The sequence below is a fragment of the Meriones unguiculatus genome, chromosome 15 (assembly GCF_030254825.1).
Source record: "Meriones unguiculatus strain TT.TT164.6M chromosome 15, Bangor_MerUng_6.1, whole genome shotgun sequence".
NCBI classification, from domain to species: Eukaryota; Metazoa; Chordata; class Mammalia; order Rodentia; family Muridae; genus Meriones; species Meriones unguiculatus.
The window spans coordinates 71,434,357-71,457,631 of NC_083362.1; the positions used below are offsets into that span (position 1 = coordinate 71,434,357).

General features: G+C 48.4%; 1 protein-coding gene across 2 annotated transcripts; it reads left to right on the top strand.

Annotated features, from left to right (window-relative positions):
• Positions 1-13,799: 13,799 nt before the first annotated feature.
• On the top strand, positions 13,800-22,771 carry C15H2orf72 (chromosome 15 C2orf72 homolog). 2 transcript variants are annotated; one of them, XM_060368770.1, is made up of 3 exons: positions 13,800-14,463; positions 16,863-16,967; positions 20,421-22,771. In XM_060368770.1, the coding sequence occupies exons 1-3, from the start codon at positions 13,854-13,856 to the stop codon at positions 20,558-20,560; spliced, it is 855 nt and encodes a 284-aa protein (XP_060224753.1). In that variant the 5' UTR covers positions 13,800-13,853; the 3' UTR covers positions 20,561-22,771. The 2 variants fall into 2 exon arrangements, with proteins under 2 accessions (XP_060224753.1, XP_021505411.1); XM_021649736.2 differs by having other exon boundaries at positions 13,807-14,463; positions 16,866-16,967.
• Positions 22,772-23,275: the final 504 nt, after the last annotated feature.

Below are 23,275 nucleotides of genomic sequence, written 5' to 3' on the forward strand. Positions count from 1 at the left end.
CTGGTCCTTCCTTTTAGGCATCGGATGGGAGTCATGATGGGCCTGAGGTGACTGAAGAGAATAGGTTCCTTCTCTCCTCTCCATAGCTCCCACCTTCCACCAATATATATATATATCGTGTGTGTGTTTGTGTGTGTGTGTGTGTGTATGTACTCTGGTAAAATGGACGTCTTTCCTCTGGATTCTGTAAAATTTCAAAACAAAGATTTATAACCCATTTCCCCCACTTTCCAAGAGAATCTTTTCACGAAAGCGCTTTGTTTGCTGGGGGGAGGGGTTGGTTTCACTTTGTTTTATTTTTTTGACAGAGTCTCACTATTTAGCCTTGGCTGCCTGGAACACTGTGTAGAGAAAGAAGGACTCAACCCCACGGCGATCATCCTTCCTCTCTCTCATGAATTTTGGATGTGTACGAACATACCCAACTTCCTTTGTTTGTTTAAGATAGGGTCTTACTGGGTAGCCCAGGCCAGCCCAGAACTCATGATCCTCCTGTCTCCGTCCGTCCAGGAGTGCTGGGATGACAGACATAGGTCTCCACGCACAGCCAGCTTCTCATGGTTGCATCATGTTCCTGCACATGGCTGGTTTATAATGGACCACGTGTAAGTCAACCAGGCTTACGTTAGTATGTGCTTTACCATACCACGGGCTGAATTCAGTCCATAATGCCAGTTATAATCACATATAAAGGAGAGGAAACCAGGCCCATCTGTCTTAGACAACAAGGGGAATCTTGTGGCTTATGTAACTGTAGAATCCCCAAGTAGCAGGCTTTGGGGCATTTTTTATTCAAAGGTTCCTTTTTTCCCCCCACTCCCCATTTTGCCCTCTGTGGAATTAGTTTTATCCTGTGGTTATAAAGGCTGTGTTGGGACAGAGAGATCTGATCCCTTCCTCACCCCTCATAAGGGCCTGTCCTCCTACAACAAAAGACAGGTTAGCAACATCGCAATACATTAACTAAATCAGTTTTAGTCGACACTCAAGCCCCTCAGTGCCGAGGAGCCGCTAGATCTAATGAAACACACAGCTTTAGTCCCAGCATTGAGGAGGCAGAGGAAGGCAGATCTCTATGAGGAGACCAGCCTGAGCCACATAAAAGAATTCAGGCCAGCCAAGGCTACACAGTAAGACCCTGTCTCAAAGACAATAAATAAATAAAAATAAAGAGCAAAGCCCCAGGGAAGGCTGTTTCCAGACTTAGGTTTGCTGGAGCACAGATAGCCACATTGACAGGCGACTGGGCTATGCAAAGCTAACAGACTGAAGGGCAGGGTGAAACTCAGGAAGGCCAGTCTTCTCGGATTTTTCTTGGCCTTGGTGTAGCGTTCCTCCCTCTGCTATGTCGCAGAACCATAAGGAATGATAGCCCTCAGGGGAGAAAGTTGCCTGGCTTTTAAATTTTTATGGTTTAGGGAAAGGTTCTCGTTCCTATGACTCACCTCAAGGAGGGCAAATTCTGGATTCTATGGCTCTTCAGGAGGGAGAGGCAAGCAGGAGGTGAGAAAGGCAGAAAGTCGAGACGCTTTGCTTCTGAGACCTTCCAACCTCTTTTTTTTTTTTTTTTAAATGTAGTTCAAAGAAGTATACCAAGGTACCGTACTTTGGAGTATTGTTTTCTGAGACTCAGCAGCTGCCAACAGCGCCTAAGGCTACCATAGATCCTTGTCCCCACCCAGAGAGAGTGCCCGTGTGCCTGTCAATCACCTAGCATCCCCAGCAAAATCCGATGGGTCACTCTTCTTGTCACATGATCAACTTATGTCACAAGAACACCAATGACTGGGACCAGAGAACTAAAAGGGAGAAGGCAGGATATTGGAATCAAAATCCAGCTACTTTAATAGAAACTCAAGAAATGCTGAGGGCTTCAACATATGTTAATTCTCCGTCTTCTTTTTTCCTTTTGAAACATTCTTTCAAGGGATCTGCAGGCTTCTCCAGTGTCTCACTTGTATAAGCAGCACAACAATGGCATCCACCATAGACATTTTGGGAAAAGATCCTTCTCAATGCTGTTCTCCTCTGATTTCTAGATCTTGCCCCCTGTACATGCCAATTCTTGAAGGCTGTCCCCGCTCTCACACACAAGCAGGCTATCTCGCACCTTCACTAGCATTACCTACCCAGACTGGTCCAGAAGGTTCTCTGAGGTCAGAAAATCTGAAATTTCATTCTCATAACACAGTCAACTGTGATGAGAGACTATTCACATTAAATCAGAAATCCTGATCAAATTTATACACTCATCTTGTGTCTTTAGTCAATTCTTTACTCCTCACTTTATGCCAAGCACATTCTTGACAGAAAGTTGTCTGGGCATCAAGTAAATTTCCCTTTCTGTATTCATGCAATGGGAAAACACAGAAGTCTGTAGAAACAGGATTGCAGAGGACGCTGTAGTGTGCTGCCTACAGACAAGCTGACCTATCCCAGATTCTGGTGTACTCACTGCTGGCCACTTATAGCTACACCTTTCTTTAGGCATTGTTTTAACTAAAGAAAACTGCCTAACCCAACATCATACCATTCCCCAAGAGCCAATGTAGGTTAAATGACAAGTACATGTGTGGTTAAGAAACAAAAAACCTTGGATGTGAGCCTCAGTTGAGGATAATTCTGGAAGACCATCTCAGATGAATGAAAAAAAAAAAAAAAAAAGGACCTGACTGCCTCTATGGATTGAGGAGAAGGTTTATTGTAGATACTGGGGAGAGCACTGCCAGAGGCATCTGGAATGTTCTAGACTGAACTAGACCATGAGTGGGGGGCAGAGATGGATCATGCAAAGATGTGAGATTCCCAAATAATCATCAATCAACAAAAAGCGATCCAGTCGAGCTGGGGCTCTGCATGCAGACGTTTGTGGTGGATCGTTGGGAAGAAACAAGAACCCAGGGGCATCTCTCAGCCTCATGGTTTCTCTCCACAACATCTGCAGTGACCATCCATCCTCTTTACACACAGCAGCTGAATTCCGAGAGTGTTCCGACAGGACACACCCCAGCACACAACCGTGTGTCAAGTTGGCTGGCCTTATTTTGGCTAATGTCCTGTTAGCCGTTCCCTGAGTCCATAGGGCGCTCGTTGGAATGTTACTATGAGAAGGTGTGGTCTCCTGGGGCCACCAGTTCAATAATCTATCACATTCTTCTTCCCACCCTCCAAGGATTTAGATCTACTTGCAAAACGAGTCATTCCTAGAGCAAAATCAGATTTCCAGAGCATCTTTTAAAACAGTCAGACTCAGGTTTGCAGCCCAAAGAGTCGCCATTAAAGTCAGATCCCAGGGTGATTAGGGTGAGATTTTTCAAGGGCTATTCCTGGTTGTTGAGGTCTATGAACTACAAAGATCAATTGTCTCCTCCACACACAAAGGAAAAATACTGGTGGGACAGAGATAAGAAAACTGCTTCAGTATTCTTTCACTCCATAAGGCTGAGTGAGAACCACGGGGCTCATAATAACCATTAGTCATGACTGTCTTTTAAAAAAAAAATTATTTTACTTGATTGGCAGTTCAGTCATGGGACTGGTGGAGGCCCTCTGCACATATGGTACAGTTAGGTAGCTTGGTCTTCTTGTGGGGCTCCTAAGAGTGAGATCAGGTGCTGTCTCTGAGTCTGTTGCCTGCCTTCGGGACCCTTTCCTCTAACTGGGTTGCCTCATCTAGCCTTAATAAGAGAGGAGGTGCCTAGTCTCACTGCAGTTTAATATGCCATAGCTGGCTGATATCCATGGGAACACTGCCCTTTTCTGAAGAGAAACGGAGGAGAAGTGGATGGGAGAGGCAGGCAGGGAAAAGGGGGAGGTTACGAGAAGGCACTAGGAGGAGAGGAGGGAGGGGAAAGTTACTAATTTGATTGCATCCCACAACTTTTGGTATTTTATTTTCATTTCATTTTAGATTTGTTTAGTTTTAGATTTATTTTATGTGTGTGAGCGTTTGGCCTGTGTGTATGTACAAGCACCATGTATGTGCATGGTGTCCGAGGAGCTGTCCCTAGGCCATTAGAGCCTCTGGAACTGAATCACCACGTGGGCTATGGGAACCAAACCCTGATCCTCAGCAAGAACATCAAGTGCTCTTAACTACTGAGCAATCTACCCAGCTCCATGTTTTCACTTCTATTCAATTAAAAATATTTTTCAGTGTTATTTATGATTTGTTGTTGTTGTGATTGTTGGGTTTTTGAGACAGGGTTTCTCTGTGTATCCCTGGCTGTCCTGGAACTCACTCTCTAGACCAGGCTGGCCTTGAACACAAAAGATCCTCCTGTCTCTGCCTCCCAAGTGCTGGGATTAAAGGTGTGAGCAGCCACCACCACCAGCATCCTCTGTTAGCTTTTTAACTAAACCTCTTGGTGTTAGTTCCAGTATTTTTTTTAGGAACCAAAATAGACATCTTTAGTTCATCCATGCCTTTGCACTCCAGCTTGCCTGTCCTATCTACCTTCCCCAGCCCCCACTGCCTCCTGTCTTTGAGAGATCTGTTTCTCACCTACACCATCTCTCCAGTCCTGGAAGATGTTTGGCTCTCTAACTCTTCACCAGTCACACACACATGCTTGAGCAGCCACAGAATGTAGGAATGCCTATTTGAGCAACCAGCCTGTATGGACTGACCCTTCCTTATTTAGATTGGTCCCTGCTGTAGTTTGGATGTCTTAAATGTTCCCTCCAAGGGTTAATGTGTTGGGAGCGTGGTCTCCAATGTAGTGGCAAGGTCATCAGGGTTCTCTTAAAGTATTCTCATGGGGATCCAAATAGTCTAAGATTAATTCCACTACCTTGGTAGCCCTGTGTCTCTGAGGAGTACAGGCTTGGAGCTGGGCTTTCAAAGCCAGCGGCTTCCATCTCTAATCCTGGAGAACCAGACACAAGCCAGTGATGTACACTGTCTGCTCTCAAAGACAGAGGCATGTCGCCTTGAGCTTTGAGTGCTCGGAAGCCAGTGCCCAGCATGTAGTGTCACAGCTCTGGTCTCATAGCAACTCAAGATGACTCAGCAGCTTCCTAAAATTCTTCAGTCACTCATGTCTGCAACTCCACTATACCTGCTGGTCCATTGTGACCATGGTTGCCTGATCACATTGGACCAGCACCATTTCCCTGGGAAGTCTGGACCATAGAAACTTACACTCAACCTCCTGCTTGATCAGGCCAACTAGATTTCAAAAGAGCCCCAAATCAAGGGGCTTTGGGATGATTATGACACTAATTAACAAGTCAGCTGCACACATCGCTGGAGAGTCAGATAGTGACAGATTCCCATGCGGTCACTGTGGGGTTGTGGGCAGGACTTGAGGATGGCAGGTGCTGACTTACTCTGTCGTTGCATGCTGAGTGTCTCTGCACATAGGATCTTCTCCTCCACCTCCCTCAGGCGGTGTGTGCACACGCCAGGGGCCCACCTGCACTTCCTCTTGGTATATTAAGTCATCCTGGGCCCAGGAAGAGGCTTCCTTGAGTTAGGGCTCTGTCTTACAACATTTTGTGTTTTGCTTTGTTTTATGTTTCGGTTTTTGTTTTGTGTGTATGGGTGTTTTCCTGCGTGTATGACTGCACACTTTCTCTTCAGAAAAGGGCAGTGTTCCCATGGATATCAGCCAGCTATGGCATGTCTGTTACCTTCAGAGGACAGAAGGGAGCATCAGATCCCCCTGGAACTGGAGTTTCAGATGGTTGTGAGCGGCCCTGGGAGACCTGGGTATAAAACCTAAGTCCTCGGAAGAACTGCCAGTGCTCTTAGCCGCTAAGCCAGCTCTCCAGCTCCCTCCTCCAGCCTTCTTAACACACCTTCATCAAGTAAAATTGAGATGACTACCTCTATATAAATGCCAGCTGGCGTAGAAATCATTTTCCTGGTGCCAGACTGAAACCAGCCCTCGTCAAGTAGATGAAGAAAGCAACTCTTCCAATACCAGTGCCTTGTCTGGCCACGCAACAGCCAGAGCACAGCCTGGGGCTGGCCACTGTGTGCCCACATTCCATTCCAGAGGGTTTTTAATCTTTCTTCTATGAATGAGGTCCTGTCGGTTCTCTGGTTTCTGTTCCTCAGGAAGCTCCCAGGCTCCCAGCTCCCGCTGACCACAGCTCAATGTCAGGCAAAAGAGACAGCCCAGAGAGACAGAGAGAGGCAGGGAGGAAGGGAAGAAAGAATAAATGGTGGAAAAGGAAAAAACAGTGAAAGTGAAAACAGGCGGAAAGAGAGGAAGTAACGAAGAGGAAGGAGGCACCAAGCAAAGGGGTCACAATTACACCCCTTGTTTCCCAAACAAGCTCTTCCTTGATCCGCTTGATCCCCACTTAAATTCTGCTTAAGTAGACAAGAAGGGCAAACGATTTCAGAAATCCCAATCTCTGATTACAGCTATTGAACCCCAGAAAGAAGAGCTACCTTTGTTTTATGTTGCTTCCTAGGGTGTGGATGACCAGGAAGAAGAAAGATTCTTGGCACTCTGCCTGTTTTTTGTTTTTAAAGGTCTTTGTAATTCCCTGTTAATTTCATACCAGAACCTTTGCTGTGTAAATAACACAGGTAAAGATAAGTTCACTGGCCCTGGACTCCAACCTTTGTGTAACATTCCCTTCTCTATCTGATCTACCTCGAATCCCACCTCTGGGAAGTTTGGAATTTGTTGCCTGGGATTGAGAGCCCGAGAGAGAGAAGAGTGGAGAGTTCAGGAGGCCCAGGCTTAGCAGAGGTGACCTGTGATCTGCCCCCACTCCTTAAGGAGGTGACCTCTGTTCACCTGACTCCCCTTCACCTGACTCCCCAGGCGCTGCTGTCCTCTCAGGTGGCGATGCGCCCACTTTCAAGGCGGTAATGTCCTAGAAGTGCGAGGCCTTCTGTGTACACACCCCGACCAGGCCGCAGAGGAAGAGGGAGGCTGATAGAAACGCTAAGGAGCTAATGTAAAAACAGGAGAAACACCCACATGGCCTCTACCTCAAGGGAAGAGAGAGAGAAAAAGAGGAAGAGGAAGAAGAAGGCCGAAGAGGGAAGCGAGGGCCAAGTTGACACCTTAGGCTTGTGCTCTGGCGTCTGGCGGGAATCTCTACCTATGCACGTAGCCCCTCCCCTATGTGTGGCAATGGTAGGCAGAGCAGGGTGCTAGCCAGGAATGAGGTGAGCGCCACAACAAAGAAGTCTGGCACTCCTTTCTCCTCCTTGCAGGGGTCAGCGATTCTAGCTCGTGAAAAGAATAGAGGCCAGGAGAGAGAGCCAAGGAGCTGTGTTTGCACGGCTGGGCACTGCAAGGTTCTGACAGGTGATTACATCCCTTGAGCTTGCTGCATGTCGTTGCTGTGATAAATGCCACGACCAAAAGCAGCTTTCAGAGAAAAGAATTTGTTATATCTCTTCAGAAAGGAACTCAAGGCAGAAGGGAAGGAACTGGAGGCAGAAGTTGAAGCAGAGGCCATGGAGAGGTGCTGATTACTGACTTGCTCCTTGGGGCTTGCTCATCCTGGTTTTTTATACCATCCAGGACCATTGGGGGGCTGGCACTGCCCACAGTGAGCTGGACCCTCCCATATTAATCATTAACCAAGAGAATGCCCCACAGACTTGCCTGCAGGTCAGTCTGATGGAAACATTTACTTAACGGAGGTTCCTCTTCCCGGATAACCTAGAGTGTGTCAGGCTGGTGAAAACCTAGCCAGCGCCTTCAATTGCTTTTCTTGTTGCACTGGCAAAAGCAACCTGAAGATTAAAGAGTTTATTTTGGCTCACATATTGAGAGTACAGTCCATCGTGACAGGAAAAGCCTGGTAGCGAGAAAAACAGCAGGGACACGAGGCAACTGGTCACATGGTCTCCACACTCCAAAAGCCCGAGGTGTAAAATTCCAGATGGTGCTCGACAGCTTCCGAACAGCTTTGCTAACTGTACAGAATTTTGTCCAGGTGTATAGACTTTGGGTCTGCTTCATTTTGACATGTAATTCTTTTTCTCGGTGCAAGGTTTTCCTTTTCCATTCAGTATAGAACCTCAGCCAACAGGACAGCGCCGCTCACATTCAGGATGCGCCTTTTTTATATTAAATCTTTCTGGAAACATTCTCATGGATATGCCCAGATATGTCTCCTAGGTGATCAGCTGACAATGAATTAGTCACTAGAAGCCCATCCCTGTCAGTCTTATAACTAGACACATTATTTGTGAATGTTATTGAATTTAGAGTGTATGTGTCTGTCTGTCTGTCTGTTCCCATGCAGGTACAAGCATGTATATGCAGGTACGTACATACTACCTCATGCATGTGGAGGTCAGAGGTGTCCCCTGCCACCTAATGGGATCTAAAGATAAAACTCAGGTCACCAGGCCTGCAAGCAAGGCTTCTGCTCACTGAACCACCTTCCCAACCCAAACATGTCACACTGCCACCCCTCCCCCCAGGCTTTGCAGACACATGGCTACCTTGTAACATAAAGCACATCAGCACATCCATTCCCATTTCAAAAGTCCCGGTAGTCTTGTCAGCTCTGAATTATTCGAAAGTGTGTAAGTACAGAGTCTATTCACACAACCTCTTAACTGTGAGGCCCTGAAAAATAAAAAATAAAAAAAAAATTATATACTTCCAATATGCAGTGACACAAAATGAATGTTTCCATTCCAGAGGGGGGGTGGGGCAAAGCAAAGAAAAACCAGGCAAAGCTTAAGGGAAACCCACTAGGGAAAACACCAAGTTCTCCCACTTCGTGTCCTGAATGTGGGGCTCTTCATAACGTCATCTGGGCTCCTGCGGCCATGGGTGGCCCCACCTCACCAGTTCTGTGACCGTAGCACACACAGCCTCCCCGAGGCTCCACTGTTCGCCTCTCTGCTTGCAGCTGGCATCTCCAAAGTGGCTTTCCCCTTGCAGGCAAGGTTCACCTTCACAGCTCTACGAAATGACCTCTCGGGGGTCTCCTTGAAGGGAATATGACCCTGCCACACATTGCCCAGCTTCACGTCTTTCTGTAACTCTTGCTTTTTCCAGGCCTGTAAAACCAGCACCACATGGATGACTATGCCAAGGTCTGATGCTACAATGAGAGGTAGTCTATTCCCCTTCTACCACAGCTATAGTGCCCTCTGGGCACCTTGGCAGCCAAGCTGGTAGCCAACCATAGGAGTGACATTTCCAAGCATTGAATTTGCATTTTCACAAGTTAGTATCTTTTTTTAAAAGACTTACTTCTTTATCTATCTGTTTTGTTTGCATGTATGTCTGTAGCCAGAGGAGGCCATCAGATCCCATGGGACTACAGTTAGGTTGTGAGTTGCATGCCCATGCTAGGAATTTCACTAAAGACCTTTGAAAGAACAGCCAGTGCTCTTAACTGCTGAGTTATCTCTCCAGCACACATTTAGAATCTTTGATAGGCAGAATTAAGGTACTTTCCTTCTATCCCAGTGTGAACAGCAAGTTTCTTCTTAGTCCTGTTAAGCTCTCCAACAATTATAGCTACTTTCTCTGTGCCCTTCTCACCTGCAGCTTAAAAACTCATTCACATTCCTATCTCACCAAATGGCACATATTTCACCAAATGGCACATCTTTCATATCTCCCTCTCCACTTGCTGCTCTTTCTCACTGTAAACTGTGTGAAGACCCGTGCTCACTAACTATGCCTCAGTTTGAATGTTATATTGTCTTAAAATACTCTCTGTCAAACAAATGAGTCCATTACCTTTGAATTAAGCCTCACATACAAGTTCTCAGGGCACGGGAAGAATGCAGTCATGTTCTTTCACAGTATAGCACATGAACAGCCCCTTGTCTGGCTCCTGACTGACTTCTTGCTCCCCCCTGGACTTCTTGAGTCCAATCTTTACTGTCTACCTCCAAAAAAATCAATCCCAGTAATCGACAAACCACATGGTCACGTTTATCACAGAAACAGCCCTTTTGAGTGGCATGTTCCATGTTAGTTGTTTTTCTAGTTGCCATGACAAACTATATGACATAAGCAACTTAAAAAAGAAAACATTTGTTTTGGATCACATCTTGGGGTGTTGTCCTTCACACCTGGAAAGGCATGACAGTAAGAGCAGCACTGCTGTGGTGTGGTGGCAGGAGCCTGAGGCAGCACATCACGTTGCTTCCAGGGAGGAAGCAAAGAAACAATTGAAACAATTACTGGTGCTCAGCTCCACGTCTTCTTTTCCCTTTTTATCCAGTCTGGGAGCTCAGCCCGTGTGTGTGTGTGTGTGTGTGTGTGTGTGTCTGTGTGTGTGTCTGTGTGTGTGTCTGTGTGTGTACAGGCACCCACATTCAGGATAGTCCTTTACTTACTTAAACCTCTTTGGACACACCTTACAGACATGCCCAGAGGTGTGTCTCCTAGGGGATTTATAATCTGGTCAAGCTGACAATGAAGATTAACCGTAAGAACAGCATACTGCCGTTGAGTGCTCCTATACTCATCTTCTGGTCCTCAGGACTTCGTGCGTGCCTGGTACTCTACCACCGAATTATACCACCAAACCCCTATTCTCTTAATGGAGTGTTTGGTTTTTGTTCTTTCTGCAGCACAACAATCAAGCTCTTCAGAGAGAGACGTGCTGACTGGAGCTTCGACTGCCATTTTGGAGGTTTGATGAGAGAATACTCACTTTTCTGAATACTGAGTCCCCACACATCTAGGAAAAGAGATCTTCTCTATTAGCCAGTTATTGCATGCCTCCAAATACCGACCAGACAAAACATACTTTCATCGTGCACGTGTCACTGTTACAGTGTTGTTCTATGCCCTGTAAGTCTACTCTATTTTGGACTCTACGAGAGAGCTAACTCTTGTTTCCAGTGAGTTCATGTTTCCCCTGCCTGGGCTAGCACTGTTACACCTAGAAGAGACTAAAGCCCACCTCGCCTTGTACCACTCCTGGATACAAACTTAAGGAATGGAGGCTCAGTTGATAATGTCACAGTATAATGACATTACGGATTTATAATGTGGTTCTGGCCACACCCCATGTGCCACCCTCCTATATCTACAGAAACTCACCTCAGTGTCTTGTGAGCATTCTCCCTGGCTGCTGTTCTTTGCGTGAGCTAGGTGCAGTGAGAGGAGAGGATACAGTGTCATTGTTCTGTGTCTCTAATCCCTTTCCTGGATGGCATAGCTCTGTTCTGTCTCCAGGTATCATGGTGGAGGTGGAGACAGGAATGGGGTAGGGTAGGAAGTGTCCCCTGGGCAGAAGACATGTCGGGGCTTCCATTGTTTTTATATTAATCTGTCATGGTGCATATCCACTTGCCCTTTGATTCTGGGGTGTGGTCAGGGTTGTGCACTCAGAAAGGACCAGGGCGGCCAACTCATCTTGTCAGCTAAACATTGGTTTTTCTTTTTTTCCCCCACAACACCGACCACCACCTGAGGCTGTCTTGTGTACGCCCCACCCTCACTAGCTGTCATCTCTGTGACGGTGAGATGGCCCACTCACAGCTGCTCCCCAGCACTGGGCACAGTGAAAGCTAGAGATGCCCAGTCTCTGTCTAGGCGAAGTAACGGCATCACTGACCTGGTGATGGAGCCCCACCCTGCATCCATCTCTAAACAGAGGGCTTTTTCCACCCAGGTCCCAACCTCTGCCTTCAACGTCACAGCATCCTTCCAGAAAAATGAAAGAGTCCATCTGTAAAGACAAAAGTCCCATTAATGAGAACCAGATAACCAATAGGACACCTTCCTCCAAATACTGGTATAACAACTATTAGACCCGGAGACTTAGGGAAGAGCTGCATCTTGGACATCTTTGCTTCATGCATACAGTAGGTACCCAAGATTCATTTTTATGGAAGAGCAAAACCTTCCATGGTGGTGGAGCTAATTATATAGGGCAGGGAACAATGTATTTTAAAAAGAGGATTGGGGTTTTGTGATGAATCCAGGGCTGGGTGTTAAAATGTCTCTGCACCAACAGCCTTTGGGCCAATTACTATGTAGTGAATGGAAGGAGAAATAAAGAGGTTAGATACCAGCCCCAAAGGCTATTTGAATTTAAATCTGATATTAAATAGTATGTAAACGCCTTTTGCACCAGCTCCTCTCCAGGACACAATAATAGCCACATGTGCCTTGGGGCAACTGCATTTGCACAAGGCAGGAAAAACATTTCACAGAATATTCCTTTGGACAAAGCTGTCCCGGTCCATGTGGATGGTAGGGAATGTGTTCCTGCTTCTAACCTGGTTTTTAGACAGGCAGACACATAGACACAGATAGGTGCACACATACACACTTACACATGCACCTCAGCACCAGAACGTAACTCTAGATCAGTGGTTCTCAACCTTCCTGCATTGGGACCCTGCATTGTGACCCTTTAATTCAGTTCCTCACGTTGTAATGACCCCCAAACATAAAATTAGTTTCATTGCTATTTCATAACTGTAATCTTTTTACTGTTATGAATTGTTATGTAAATATCTGTGTTTGGTGGTGGTGTTAGGCAACCCTGTGAAAGCATAGGGTGACCCCAAAGGGGTCACGACCCACAGGTTGAGAACCACTGCTCTAGGTTCTGACCCATGCTCCATATTACATCAGACGGTGCCCAGATTCAACGAGTATTTGTGGAAATGGTAACCAAAAGGGAAGCTGGCTCAGGGAGGCAGTGGTGGGCAGATCCCTGTGAGTTGGACCCAGCCTGGTCTACAAAGCGAGTCCAGGTAGCCAAGGCTACACAGAGAAACCTTGTCTGGAGACAGAGAGAGAGAGAGAGAGAGAGAGAGAGAGAGAGAGAGAGAGAGAGAGAAAGAGAGAGAGAGAGAGAGAGGAAGCTGGGTAGAGGTATGCCCTGTGTGGTGTTAATTCTAATTGTCAGCAACACAATCGAGAATCACGTGGAAAATGAATCTCAGAAGGGACTGTCTAGGTCTCGTGAGCAAGTCTGGGGGATGGCGGTACCTTAACTGACAAAAGACTGTTCCCTTCTCTCCGCCTTGACTGTGGGTGACGTTGCCGGCTGTCTGGAGCCCCTAACTCTGCAACCTTCCCGCCGAGATGGGCTGCAGCCAGGAGCTGGGAGCTCCTTCTCCTCCCTAAGTTGTTTGTGGTTAGGGTGTTTTCATCACAGCAACAAAGATGAAACTAGGACGCCAGGCTTCCTTTCTCTCTGCTGTCCGCACCCACTCTTCTGCTCTACCTTGGCTCCAAAGCTTACACCCTGACCCCAAGTCCTGTGGGACTCCTCCAAAATAAATACCGGCTCCAGAAGCTAGGCATGGCCATACCGGCATGTAATCCCAAACTGAGACTAGAGGATCTCCGGATTCTAGGTTAGGATGGTGTGATAGCATCTCAGGAAAGAAGGAAAAAAGAAAAGAAAAAAGAAAGAAAATTTCAAAAAAGGAAAACACAAACAAACCTGAGACTAGAGAGATGGTACAACGATTTGGAGCGCTGACTGCTTTTGCAGAGGACCTGGGTTGATTTCCCAGGACCCATATAGTTGCTCAAAACCATCTACAACTTCAGTTCCTCTGGACCAGATGCTGGTGCACATATGTGCAAGCAAAACTACTTGTAAATGTAAAATAAATGAAAACAAGTATACTTAGATAGATAGATAGATAGATAGATAGATAGATAGATAGATAGATCTGCTCCAGGGTTCAATTGTTAGGTTCAGGTCCACTCACCCTCCACTCCCCAGGATCCCGCACCTACTAGGTGCTGGGTAAGTATGCCCTGGGGGTCTGAATAAATGAATGAGTGAATGACAGTGTGCTGAGACGCTAGCGCTCAGGGCGCTGCCGGCGGACCAGGGGTCCGGGCGGCTCGGCCCTCGGGGGCGTGTCCGCAGAGGCGGCCGGGGAGCTCTGGGTCCGGTGCAGGAGGCCGGCTGCCAGCATGGAGAGCGAGCTGGAGGCGCTGGCCCCGCGGCCCGCGAGCCCGGCCGAGCCGCCCTTCCAGGCGCTGGTGGAGGCGGCGGGCGGCCGCGGGCAGGTGCTGCTGGTGGGCGAGCTGTGGGAGCGAGAGCAGAGCCGAGCGCTGCTGCGGGACTTCGCGGGCGCCGTGTTCCCTCCCGAGCCCGCGCCGGGCGGGTCGGGCTGCGCGGAGGCCGAGGGCGAGGCCCCCGCGGCGGCCGCCGAGCCGCCCCGGGCCCCGGGGGCGAGGGCGGCGCGCGCCATCCGCTCGCGGCTCGTCTTCGTGCTGTGCCGCGCGGGGTCGCTGGCCGCCCGGGAGCCGCGGCGCCGCCTGCGGGAGATGCTGCGGGACGTGCGCGGCCGGAGGCGGGAGGGCGCCGCGCTCGTAGGGGTCCTGGTGACAGACGCGGGAGCCGAGGACGCGGCGGCGCCCGGGCTGCGGCTGCTCGAGGCGCTGCTGCGCGCCGTGTTCGGCCGCCAGGTCGGGGGCCCGGTGCAGGCTGCCGCCTTCAGTCCCGGCCGCCCGGCCTCCAGCCTGGCGGTCCAGGAGGCGGCCTGCAGGGCCCTGCACGCCGCCGGGCCGGGGCGACCAGGTGAGGCGGCTCGAGCGGGGTCGGGCTCCGCACGGGTGTGGGCGTCCGGGGAAACCTTCAGACCCGGTAGACCGGTTGACCCCCCTCTAGGCCACCCAGCTCTGCTGTGCACCGAGGTAAACTGAGGCCCGGAGCAGGGAGGTCCCCAGCACGAGGCCTCTCAGCCTAAAGTGAGCAGGAGTGGAGTCGTTCAGGCCAGTTCCCGATTGCACGTGACATGGGGGGGGCAGAGGACCTGAGGGGTACAACTGGTGAGGACGTGGGTATGAAGTAGGATTGAACTGCTGGGTGGGGGGGTGATGTAGGAGTCGGAGACTGAGCTTAGGGAAAGAAGATGGAAATGGCTCCTGGGGGTGCAAAAGGTTTGGATTAGTGTGCGTGGGGGATGGGGATGGTGGAAACGGAGCGGAGGAGGCGGTGACTGGAGCTTTAGGACACTGTGCGAGTGAAGTTGCTGCGGGAGCTTTGGGGGGGTGGGGAGTGGGCAGCACCGGAGGCTCAGTGTGAAAGGGTGGAAGGCGGATGCAGTTCCTGGCAGAGACACGGACAGAATAGGGGTCAGGGACCAAGACCATGATGACCTCAGTGATTTCTGGTAGCCACGGACCGCCGGCTGCCTCCGCCAGGTGCCAAGTGTGACGGGCCACCTCTTCCCTCCCACCCTCCTGAAGTAGAGAAAGGGGTGTGGGAGCTTCTCCCGGCCTGGGACGGCCCCCGTCACAGAAGGGTCAGGCGACCCAGGCTAGCAGGTTTTGCAGAAATTGTGCAAAATACTGGAATTAAAAGTGGGCCTTAAGTGGAGCTGGGTCAGACCCTGGGAGATCTTTGCTCAACGGCCTTCCCTTTGACTGTTTACCGCAGTAAGCTTCTGAGCTAAGGAGTGGCTGGCTGTGTCCGGTGTTCGGGGCATCTGCAAACGGGCGTCAGCCAGCACTGGGAGACGTCAGACCTTTTTGCAGCAGGAAGACATTATCTGATTTTATAAATGTCACACTTTGCACCTGGCAGCTTGGGAAACGTATTTCTCCCTGGAGGCTCCCTTAGCCTCCGGCCAGTTTCCCCTCTGTGGAGGCTGAACAACCTCCAGGATCCTGAAAGTTGAGGGAAATAAGTACCCCATATGCACGTACCCCTGTTCTGATAAAATCAGCTCAGCCGGTTCCTTACCTGGCCCTGGCGGAAAGAAGGGAATTCACACAAATTCCCCCTAGACTAATGAGCCGGGACCTAGAAAATTCTTTAAGCCTTCCTTCTCTAAGCCCTCAGTTTCCTCACACTTAACTCTGGCCACGGTTTTGTGCGCATGGCTGTGGCCCGGGCCTGGAAAGCCCTTTCTCTAGCTAGCCCCACCCTTCCATTCAAAACTGGACTTCCTGCTTCAGGGAACCTTCTGAGAAACTTGCACACTCGCTCCTGTTTGTGAATTCACTAGTGAAATTTCAGAAGCTTTGGCCTTGGTTCTCTGAGCAGTGACCAAATGGTTTTGTCACTGTTCCCTTCTTAGTTTCCCCACGCTAGTCCTTCCATTGGCTAACTCCCTGCCTGACACCCAAGATGGATGACCAGCTCCTTGCTTTGAAATAAACACTGACACTCTGGAAAACAGGGCCTTTGCAGAGGCCTCATCTTCTGTATATTAAACTCTTGCCGGCTTTTATGACAACACACTGAGAAAAACAAAAACTTTTACTAATGAGTCAGGGTCTTGAATTAATTATAACTCTTTGTGCATCCATTTCCTTGCAGCTTTTGCAATGTTTTATGGAGGTCAGGCATAGTCACCCATGCCTTTAGTCCCGGTACTCGGGAGGCAGAGGCAGACAGATCTCTCTGTGAGTCTGAAGCCAGCCTGGCTACATAGTGAGTTCCAGGCCAGCCAGCCAGGCCTACACAAGGAGACCCTGTCTCAAACAAACAAACAAAACAGCATTTAATCTGTTGGTGTTCAGAAATAGTTTAAAGCAAGGCATGGTGTTGCATACCTGTAATTTCAGCATTTAGGAGGTTGAGGCAGGGGGATGGAAAGTTCAAGGCCATCCTAAGCTACATAGTGAGACCCTGTCTCAAAAACAAGTGAACGACTGGATGAATGAAGAGGTGAGGTTGGGACACGAGGAGGAAAGAGGGAGTTTGAACTAAAACTGAAGGAGAAATTACTGCTCTGTGAGTATTTTCTTTGGTGGTGTGCAGTTGTGATTACTTCCGTGTCATTGTGTCACTGTGGTTTCCCCAGCACGTGCACAGAACACAGAAATGTGTGAGGCTGAAGTGGGATAACCAGACAGATGAAACCAGGGCAGGAGAATGTTGAGACTTAGGGTTGCTGAGGAAAATCTCTCCGCTGGTGAAGCGCTTACTAGCTGACCGTTGTCTTGGGGACTTAGGATCTCTCTTTCCAGTAGAAGGTGCCTGGGAAAGATCCGGCCTACTGACGTGCTTTTCCTGGGGTCCCTGGAGCCAGAGGAAGAGCCGAGATGTCACCTCCCCCCGAGGCCCAGCTCAAGGTAAGTACTTTGGTTGCCTGGATCTGAGTGAATGCAGGGACCTTAAGGGACAGCAGATGGGCACCCATGGAGCACTGAGTCCATCCTGAGAGTAGCATGAGTGATCAGGGTGCCTGTCCTTCCAAGCAGGGCTCAGTGTGGGTCAGGCAGAGTGCCTGTCCCAGCAGTCCTCCAGCCTGGTGAAGACATGAAGAAAACTGTAGTACAGAAATTCCACATGCATGACAGGGGGCGGGAGGGCAGGCCAGCATCCCCTGAGAAGCCATGGAATGTTAAGGAGCTAGTGGCATTTGAGCTGGGATACAGGACTTCCTATAGGCAGATATAGGAAGAAGGCTCAGAGAGTTACCTGAGCAAAAGTTCCCAGAAAATACCATACTCAGAAAAGGACGAGCCTTCAAGGGTGCTCAGGGCCTGGTGTACTTGGAAGCGGGAGGCCTTGGCGTGCCAGGCTGGGCCACATGGGAGCCGGTATGCCCTTTAAAGGTGCAGAGTCTTAGACACAGTGGAAAGATGGTCAGCCTGTGGAGACACAGAGAGATCAGAGGCAGGTCCCAGTCTGAGGGGACCACAGCACCACAGGAGGGATATTGGGTTACTTGGACCCACAAAGGCAGTGAGACTAGAAAGGAGCTAACTCACTTAGGGGAGGTTTCCACGGTGGAGCCATCTCACTGGTCAGTGGAGTTGAGGAAAGGGTAGGGGACAGACAATGAGCAGTGGTATAAAATGAGCTTTTATTGTGTCCCTTATTCAAAACTGACGATTCACTGATCTTGTAGCCTTCTTTCACTGCCTAATAAATTGCTACAAACAATGGCTTAAAAGAACATACTCTGGGCTGGTAGGATCTCTCAGTGGGTGAAGGTGCTTGCCACCAAGACTTGAAGACCTGAGTCTTCTTCCCAGGATCGATATACTGTGGAAGGAGAGAACTAACATCCACAAGTCGTCCTCCGACCTACACACACACACACACACACACACACACACACACACAATGTTATGCAGTATTTCCACACTCTAAATAAATAAAAATAAAATGACATTCATTTATTAAGTGTCCAAAAACAAAAATGCCCAAAACCCTTATATAAAGTAGTAGAGTAACTGAGCTGGAAAGATGGTTCAGCGGTTAAAGCAACTGCCAGGCAAGAATGAGGATGGAGTGTGGGTCTCCCAGAAACTCACTAAATACCAAGACAGTGTGACAGCCTGCCTGCCATCCCAGCCTCAGAGGGAGAAAACAGAGGGACCACAGAGCAGGGAAGCTAGCAAGACCGGCCATACCTGCAAGCTCTGGACTTGATAGAGAGACCTTGCTTTGATGAATAAGGTGGAAAAGCAGTGTAGGCAGATCCTTGACATCAACCTCAGAGAAGAAAACATACGCACACACACACACACACACACACACACACACACACAAGCATGCCTGCACTGGCACTCACACAAGGGCATCCACATACATGCAAAGACATGCACACCTGCACATACACCACACACAAGAAAACAAAGCACAGTCCGTATTTATAATCTGTGCAATCCTCCTGTACATTTTATTCATCTCTGAATTATTTATAATCCTCAATACAGTGTGAGTAATGTGAGAGTAATTTTTATGCTGTATTTAAATTTTTTATAGATGTATTTATTTTTATTATGTAAGTGTTTTGCCTCCATGTGTGTATGTGCACCATGTATGTGCAGTGCTCAAGTAGGCCAGAAGAGGGCGTCAGATCCCCTGGAACTGTAGTTGCTGATGGTTGTGTGCCAGCTACCATCTGGGTCCTGGGAACTGAACCCAATCCTCTGCAATAGTAGCAAGTACTTTTAGCTGCTGAGCCATCTCTCTAGCACCCATTATACTGGGCTATAGTGACTAGAAAAATATCTCTCTTGTTCAGTACAGACCAAAAATTTTTTTCAAATACATATGATCCAAAGTTCATTGATTCTGGATGAGAAACTCATGGATACAGAGAAGTGTCTATACACACATTTATAACACACATGATAAATATAAGATATACTCATGTACATGCATGTGTTGTTTTGGAATATTTTCTTCAGCAATAGCAGATTGTGACTGTCTTCTTCCTAAAGAAATTGTTGTATCAGCATCTTTTTAAAGATAACTGTAGATGAACATAAAATTTAAAACAGCATGGAGAGATCCAGTGTCTGCTCTGCCCAGTTTCCCCAATGATTATAGCTCAAAAAATTATAGTAAAAACCAAAACTGTAGTGCAATATCATAATCAGGAAACAAACGTTAATGCAATCCAGAATGTATTCTGGGTTCCTAATTCTCTCTCTCTCCTTCTTCCCTCTGTGTGTGAGTAGTTTTATAGAATTTTATACAATGTCTTTTATTTTCAACAAAACAAAACTCCTTTGTTGTGATTCTCTGAGCTGCATGCACAACATTTTATTGTTTTATTTGGTTTTGGTTTTATAATATTATTTAGCTATGCCTTGGCAATTTTACACGTTTTGTTTTTGAGATAGAGTTTCATATATTCTAGGTTGGCCTTGAATTCGCAATGTTTCCAGTATGACCTTGACCTTCTCGCCTTCATCTCCCGAGCACAGGCACCATCGCACCTACTTTATGTGGTGCTGGGAACTGAACCTGGGACTTTTGAATGCTAGGCAACCACTCTACCGACTGAGCTACATCCCAAGTGCTCTCGCTCTCTCTCACTCTCTGTTTATTTTTGTTTTTCAAGTCTCTATATAGGCCTGGCTCGCCTGACACTCTGTAAACCAGGCTGGCCTCAAACTCAGAGATCTTCCTGCCTCTGCCTCCTGAGTGCTGGATTAAAGGTGTGCACCACCACCACCCGGCCCCAACCCCAGTCTTCATGCATATAGAAAAACCATAGTTTGTGCCTTCTCTGAAGGCTGACTGAGGATGAGTTGCAACACTTTCAGCTGCTGGTGAGGCAGCCAGGACTCAGCCAGCATAAGTTGTGAGGAAACTCATTATCTCCCATAAAAAGAGTGGAGCTGGCTGCAGAGTTGGTCAGCATCAACCCAGGAGCCACGGACCCCTCGAGGACCTGGGACTCCCCCTTCTCCACAGGCCCATCTTGAACTGGTTTCATCCTCAGATTGGTAACGAGAAGGCGGCAGGAGTTCAGTGATCACGCCCAAGTATGCCCTTGCAGAAATGCCTAAACCTGGGCTTGCTGGGCTCAAAGGGCGTGTGTCCTTTTTAAAAAATGTTTTAGACCTATATTTTGCTTGGCTTTTGAATCTCTGATGTGTACACACCTCGGTGTGCACATGGAGGTCAGGGGACAGTTTGAGGGAGTTTGTCTCTCCTTCCACCATATGTGTTCCGGGAACCAAACTCAGGTTGTTGGGCTTGCGTGGTGGCAAGAACTTTTACCTGAGTGCTTCAGTGTTGACTCACAAACTTGATCTTTTCACTGTCGAATGTTCCAGAACACCTCCGGGTCTCAGACGAGAAGCTTGCACTGACAGCCATATTTCCCAACGGAGACTGTGAAGAGCGTGGAAGTGGATCTAGAGCCCAGGATGGAGTCGTCCACATGCCACCCGAGCCCTTGGAGGACACAAGATGAAGGCTGGACCCCTGGACTGGCCCTAACCTGCACACTGGGGTCTGGCCCTTCTCAGTGAGTCTCCATGTCACCGTGTTGACCCCAGCTGAAGGTGACTGACTATAAAGACCCCACAAGCTTGGGGGCAGCTGCCTTCACTTGCCAGCCAGGCAACAAGACCTGTGGGACCTCCTTCACACTTGGTGATTTTTTCACTCTGTGATTATGGTGATCTTGTCTCTCTGTGCCTTCATTTCTCTGAGCCAAGGAGACCCTGTAACCACTTTGCAGACACGCCACTCAGTCTTTCTGGGGCTTGTTTCCCAAGTGATTGAAGGGGCTGCCAGCCTAGTGGCTTTCTCTCAGGGGCCACACTGCACCTCTGGGCAACACTGGAAACTTGTGTGGGAGCAATAAGAGGGCATCTCACGGTGTGTAGGATGGACTAACCACAAATAATTGGTTTACTCAGAATACCGATTGTTACAGTTTTGAGAAACAGAAGGACCAATCCCGTCTCCCTGTCATTCTGGGAAGAGATCCCCTTAGGTTTCTTGGGACATTGGCTCCCAGAACAAGCCAAAATAAAGACCTGACTGTTACCATGAGGCAGCCTGTGAGGCCAGAGCCAAGATGGTTTGTGTGTTGCAAGGCCAGGACCAAAAGCACCTTGCATGCTGTGAGAAAAAAACAGGCCTCTGTCTTCCTCATGTTGACACTGATTACTGTGCCAAACCCTTTGAGGAAAAGTTTGCTGGGAGCTGGCTATAGCAGCAAGGGCAGGGAAAGCCAGGGTGTTGGGGCGCTCAGACCCTCTGACTTGTACTAGATCTCAGGTCCTCGCCCAAGAATCCTGGAGCTTCTAGGATCTTCCTTCCCTCTGAGTCTGTGAGTTACAGAGTGGTTAAATGTCCTCCATGGAGCCTCCCGGGCTATCTGTTCATGCAGAGGCAACCAGGGATTGCCTCTGCTGCTCCTGCCTGCCCCTGGAGAAATCAGTGTTTGGAAGGACAAAGGCCCCTAATGGTTTTCCCTAAGGTGATAAAAGCACTGTCAGAGTGAAGTGGATAGACCCGCGTGTTCATCTGTGATCCCCTCTCCAGGTACCCAGTTGTGCTTGCTTTGTGTAGCTCCCTGCGAGGAACTGCCTACCTGTGCATCATAATTTCCACTCTTTCTGTGCCAGTACCAAGGCAGAGGACCCTCCCTGTTCTGCGCCTCCATTTCCTCTTGGTGATCCATGGCCTGATCCTATCCTCATGGAGAGAGAATGTGGAGTGCAGAGGGTTAGCATCTTTCTGGCGTGAGGCGGATGCAGCATCATTTTAATAACGCACGCTGGTCCCGTGGGAAATAGTCCCAGCCGGCATTTTTTATTGAAGAATGAATGGAGGCGGGGGTTATAGTCCAGTGAGTAGAGGGATAACCTAGCATGCTAGTTTGATGCCCACCACTGCATTAACTGGACGAGTTGCCTATGCCTGTAATCCCAGTACTTGAGAGGTAAGGATGAGAAGAGCAGAGGTTCAAATTTACCCTCAGTTACAGTGTGAATTGTAGGCTAGCCTGGACTACATAAGACCCTGTCTTTAAAAAAAAAAAAAAGAAAAAAAGAATTTTGAATTATCAGTTAGACCTGGTTTTGCTTTTAAATGGGGAGAGTGGTATATTTGAAGCTGTTATTTTTTTGTTACAATATTGACCTATGCAATCCTGTGTATTCACTCAATTGGAGTTTTGTTATTTGATTAAGGAAGGGCTAGAAATTTAAGTGGGGATTCGTCTAAGACCGAAGTTACAAGGGCTAAAATCTTCTGTGTTTGTTACCCATGTTTGAAACTGCACATTTCAGTCAACATAGTTCCCTGGGCGAGGGAGTATGTACCTTCCGCTCCAGTCTGTGGCGGTTCCTCTCCAGCCCTCACTTGGAACGCCATGCCCACAGCACTCTCCTCCCAGCAGACACAAAGACTGGGTGTCATGAAGAATGCTCTTGTGGGGCCCCTGCAGAGGACTTTAGGAAGGCGTGAAGGTTGGAGTGGCCTGAGGGAGACTGGAGACCCAAAGGAAGCCAGGAGTCCCTGGGAGCTGTGTGAGGAGCTGCCAGTGAGGTCCCAGTCTGGCTCCTGGGGTTCTAACCCGTAGTGTAATAGCAGTTCCCCTGCTTTTGACTTGAATGCTGGTTCCTCATGTCTAATAAACTAGACAGTGCCTCACTGGTATCTAATAGAAGCAGAATGGGTCTTTCTTTTCTTCTCCAACACCGTCCTCACAGGACCTGGGGAGGAGGGAGTCTGAGCAAATGAAATTTCCCCCCAAAAGTCCCCCAGGCCCAGGTGATTTCTCCACTGGAACCGGAAACAGCATAGCCTAGCCAGGAAGCAGAAGCAGGTTGTTAGTAGATTTGTTTGTTTATTTTTACATTTTACTTATAGAGGGTACTCACATGCTACAGCACGTGTATAAAAGTCAGGACAACCTGTAGGAGTCAGTTTTTTCCTCTCACCATGCGGACCTAGGGGATCAAACTTAGGTCATCTGGTTTGGTAGCAAATACCTTTACCTACAGAGCCATTTCACAGTACCAGAAGTAAATATTTAAAAGGAGATTTTTTTTTAAATTTAAAGATAGCATGTGATTTGATACACAATAGAGGGCGTGGGCGTATATGGTATGTATTCATTTAACCAGAGCCAAGCCAGGCCTTCACTGACTTTCAAACCTGTGTAAAACAT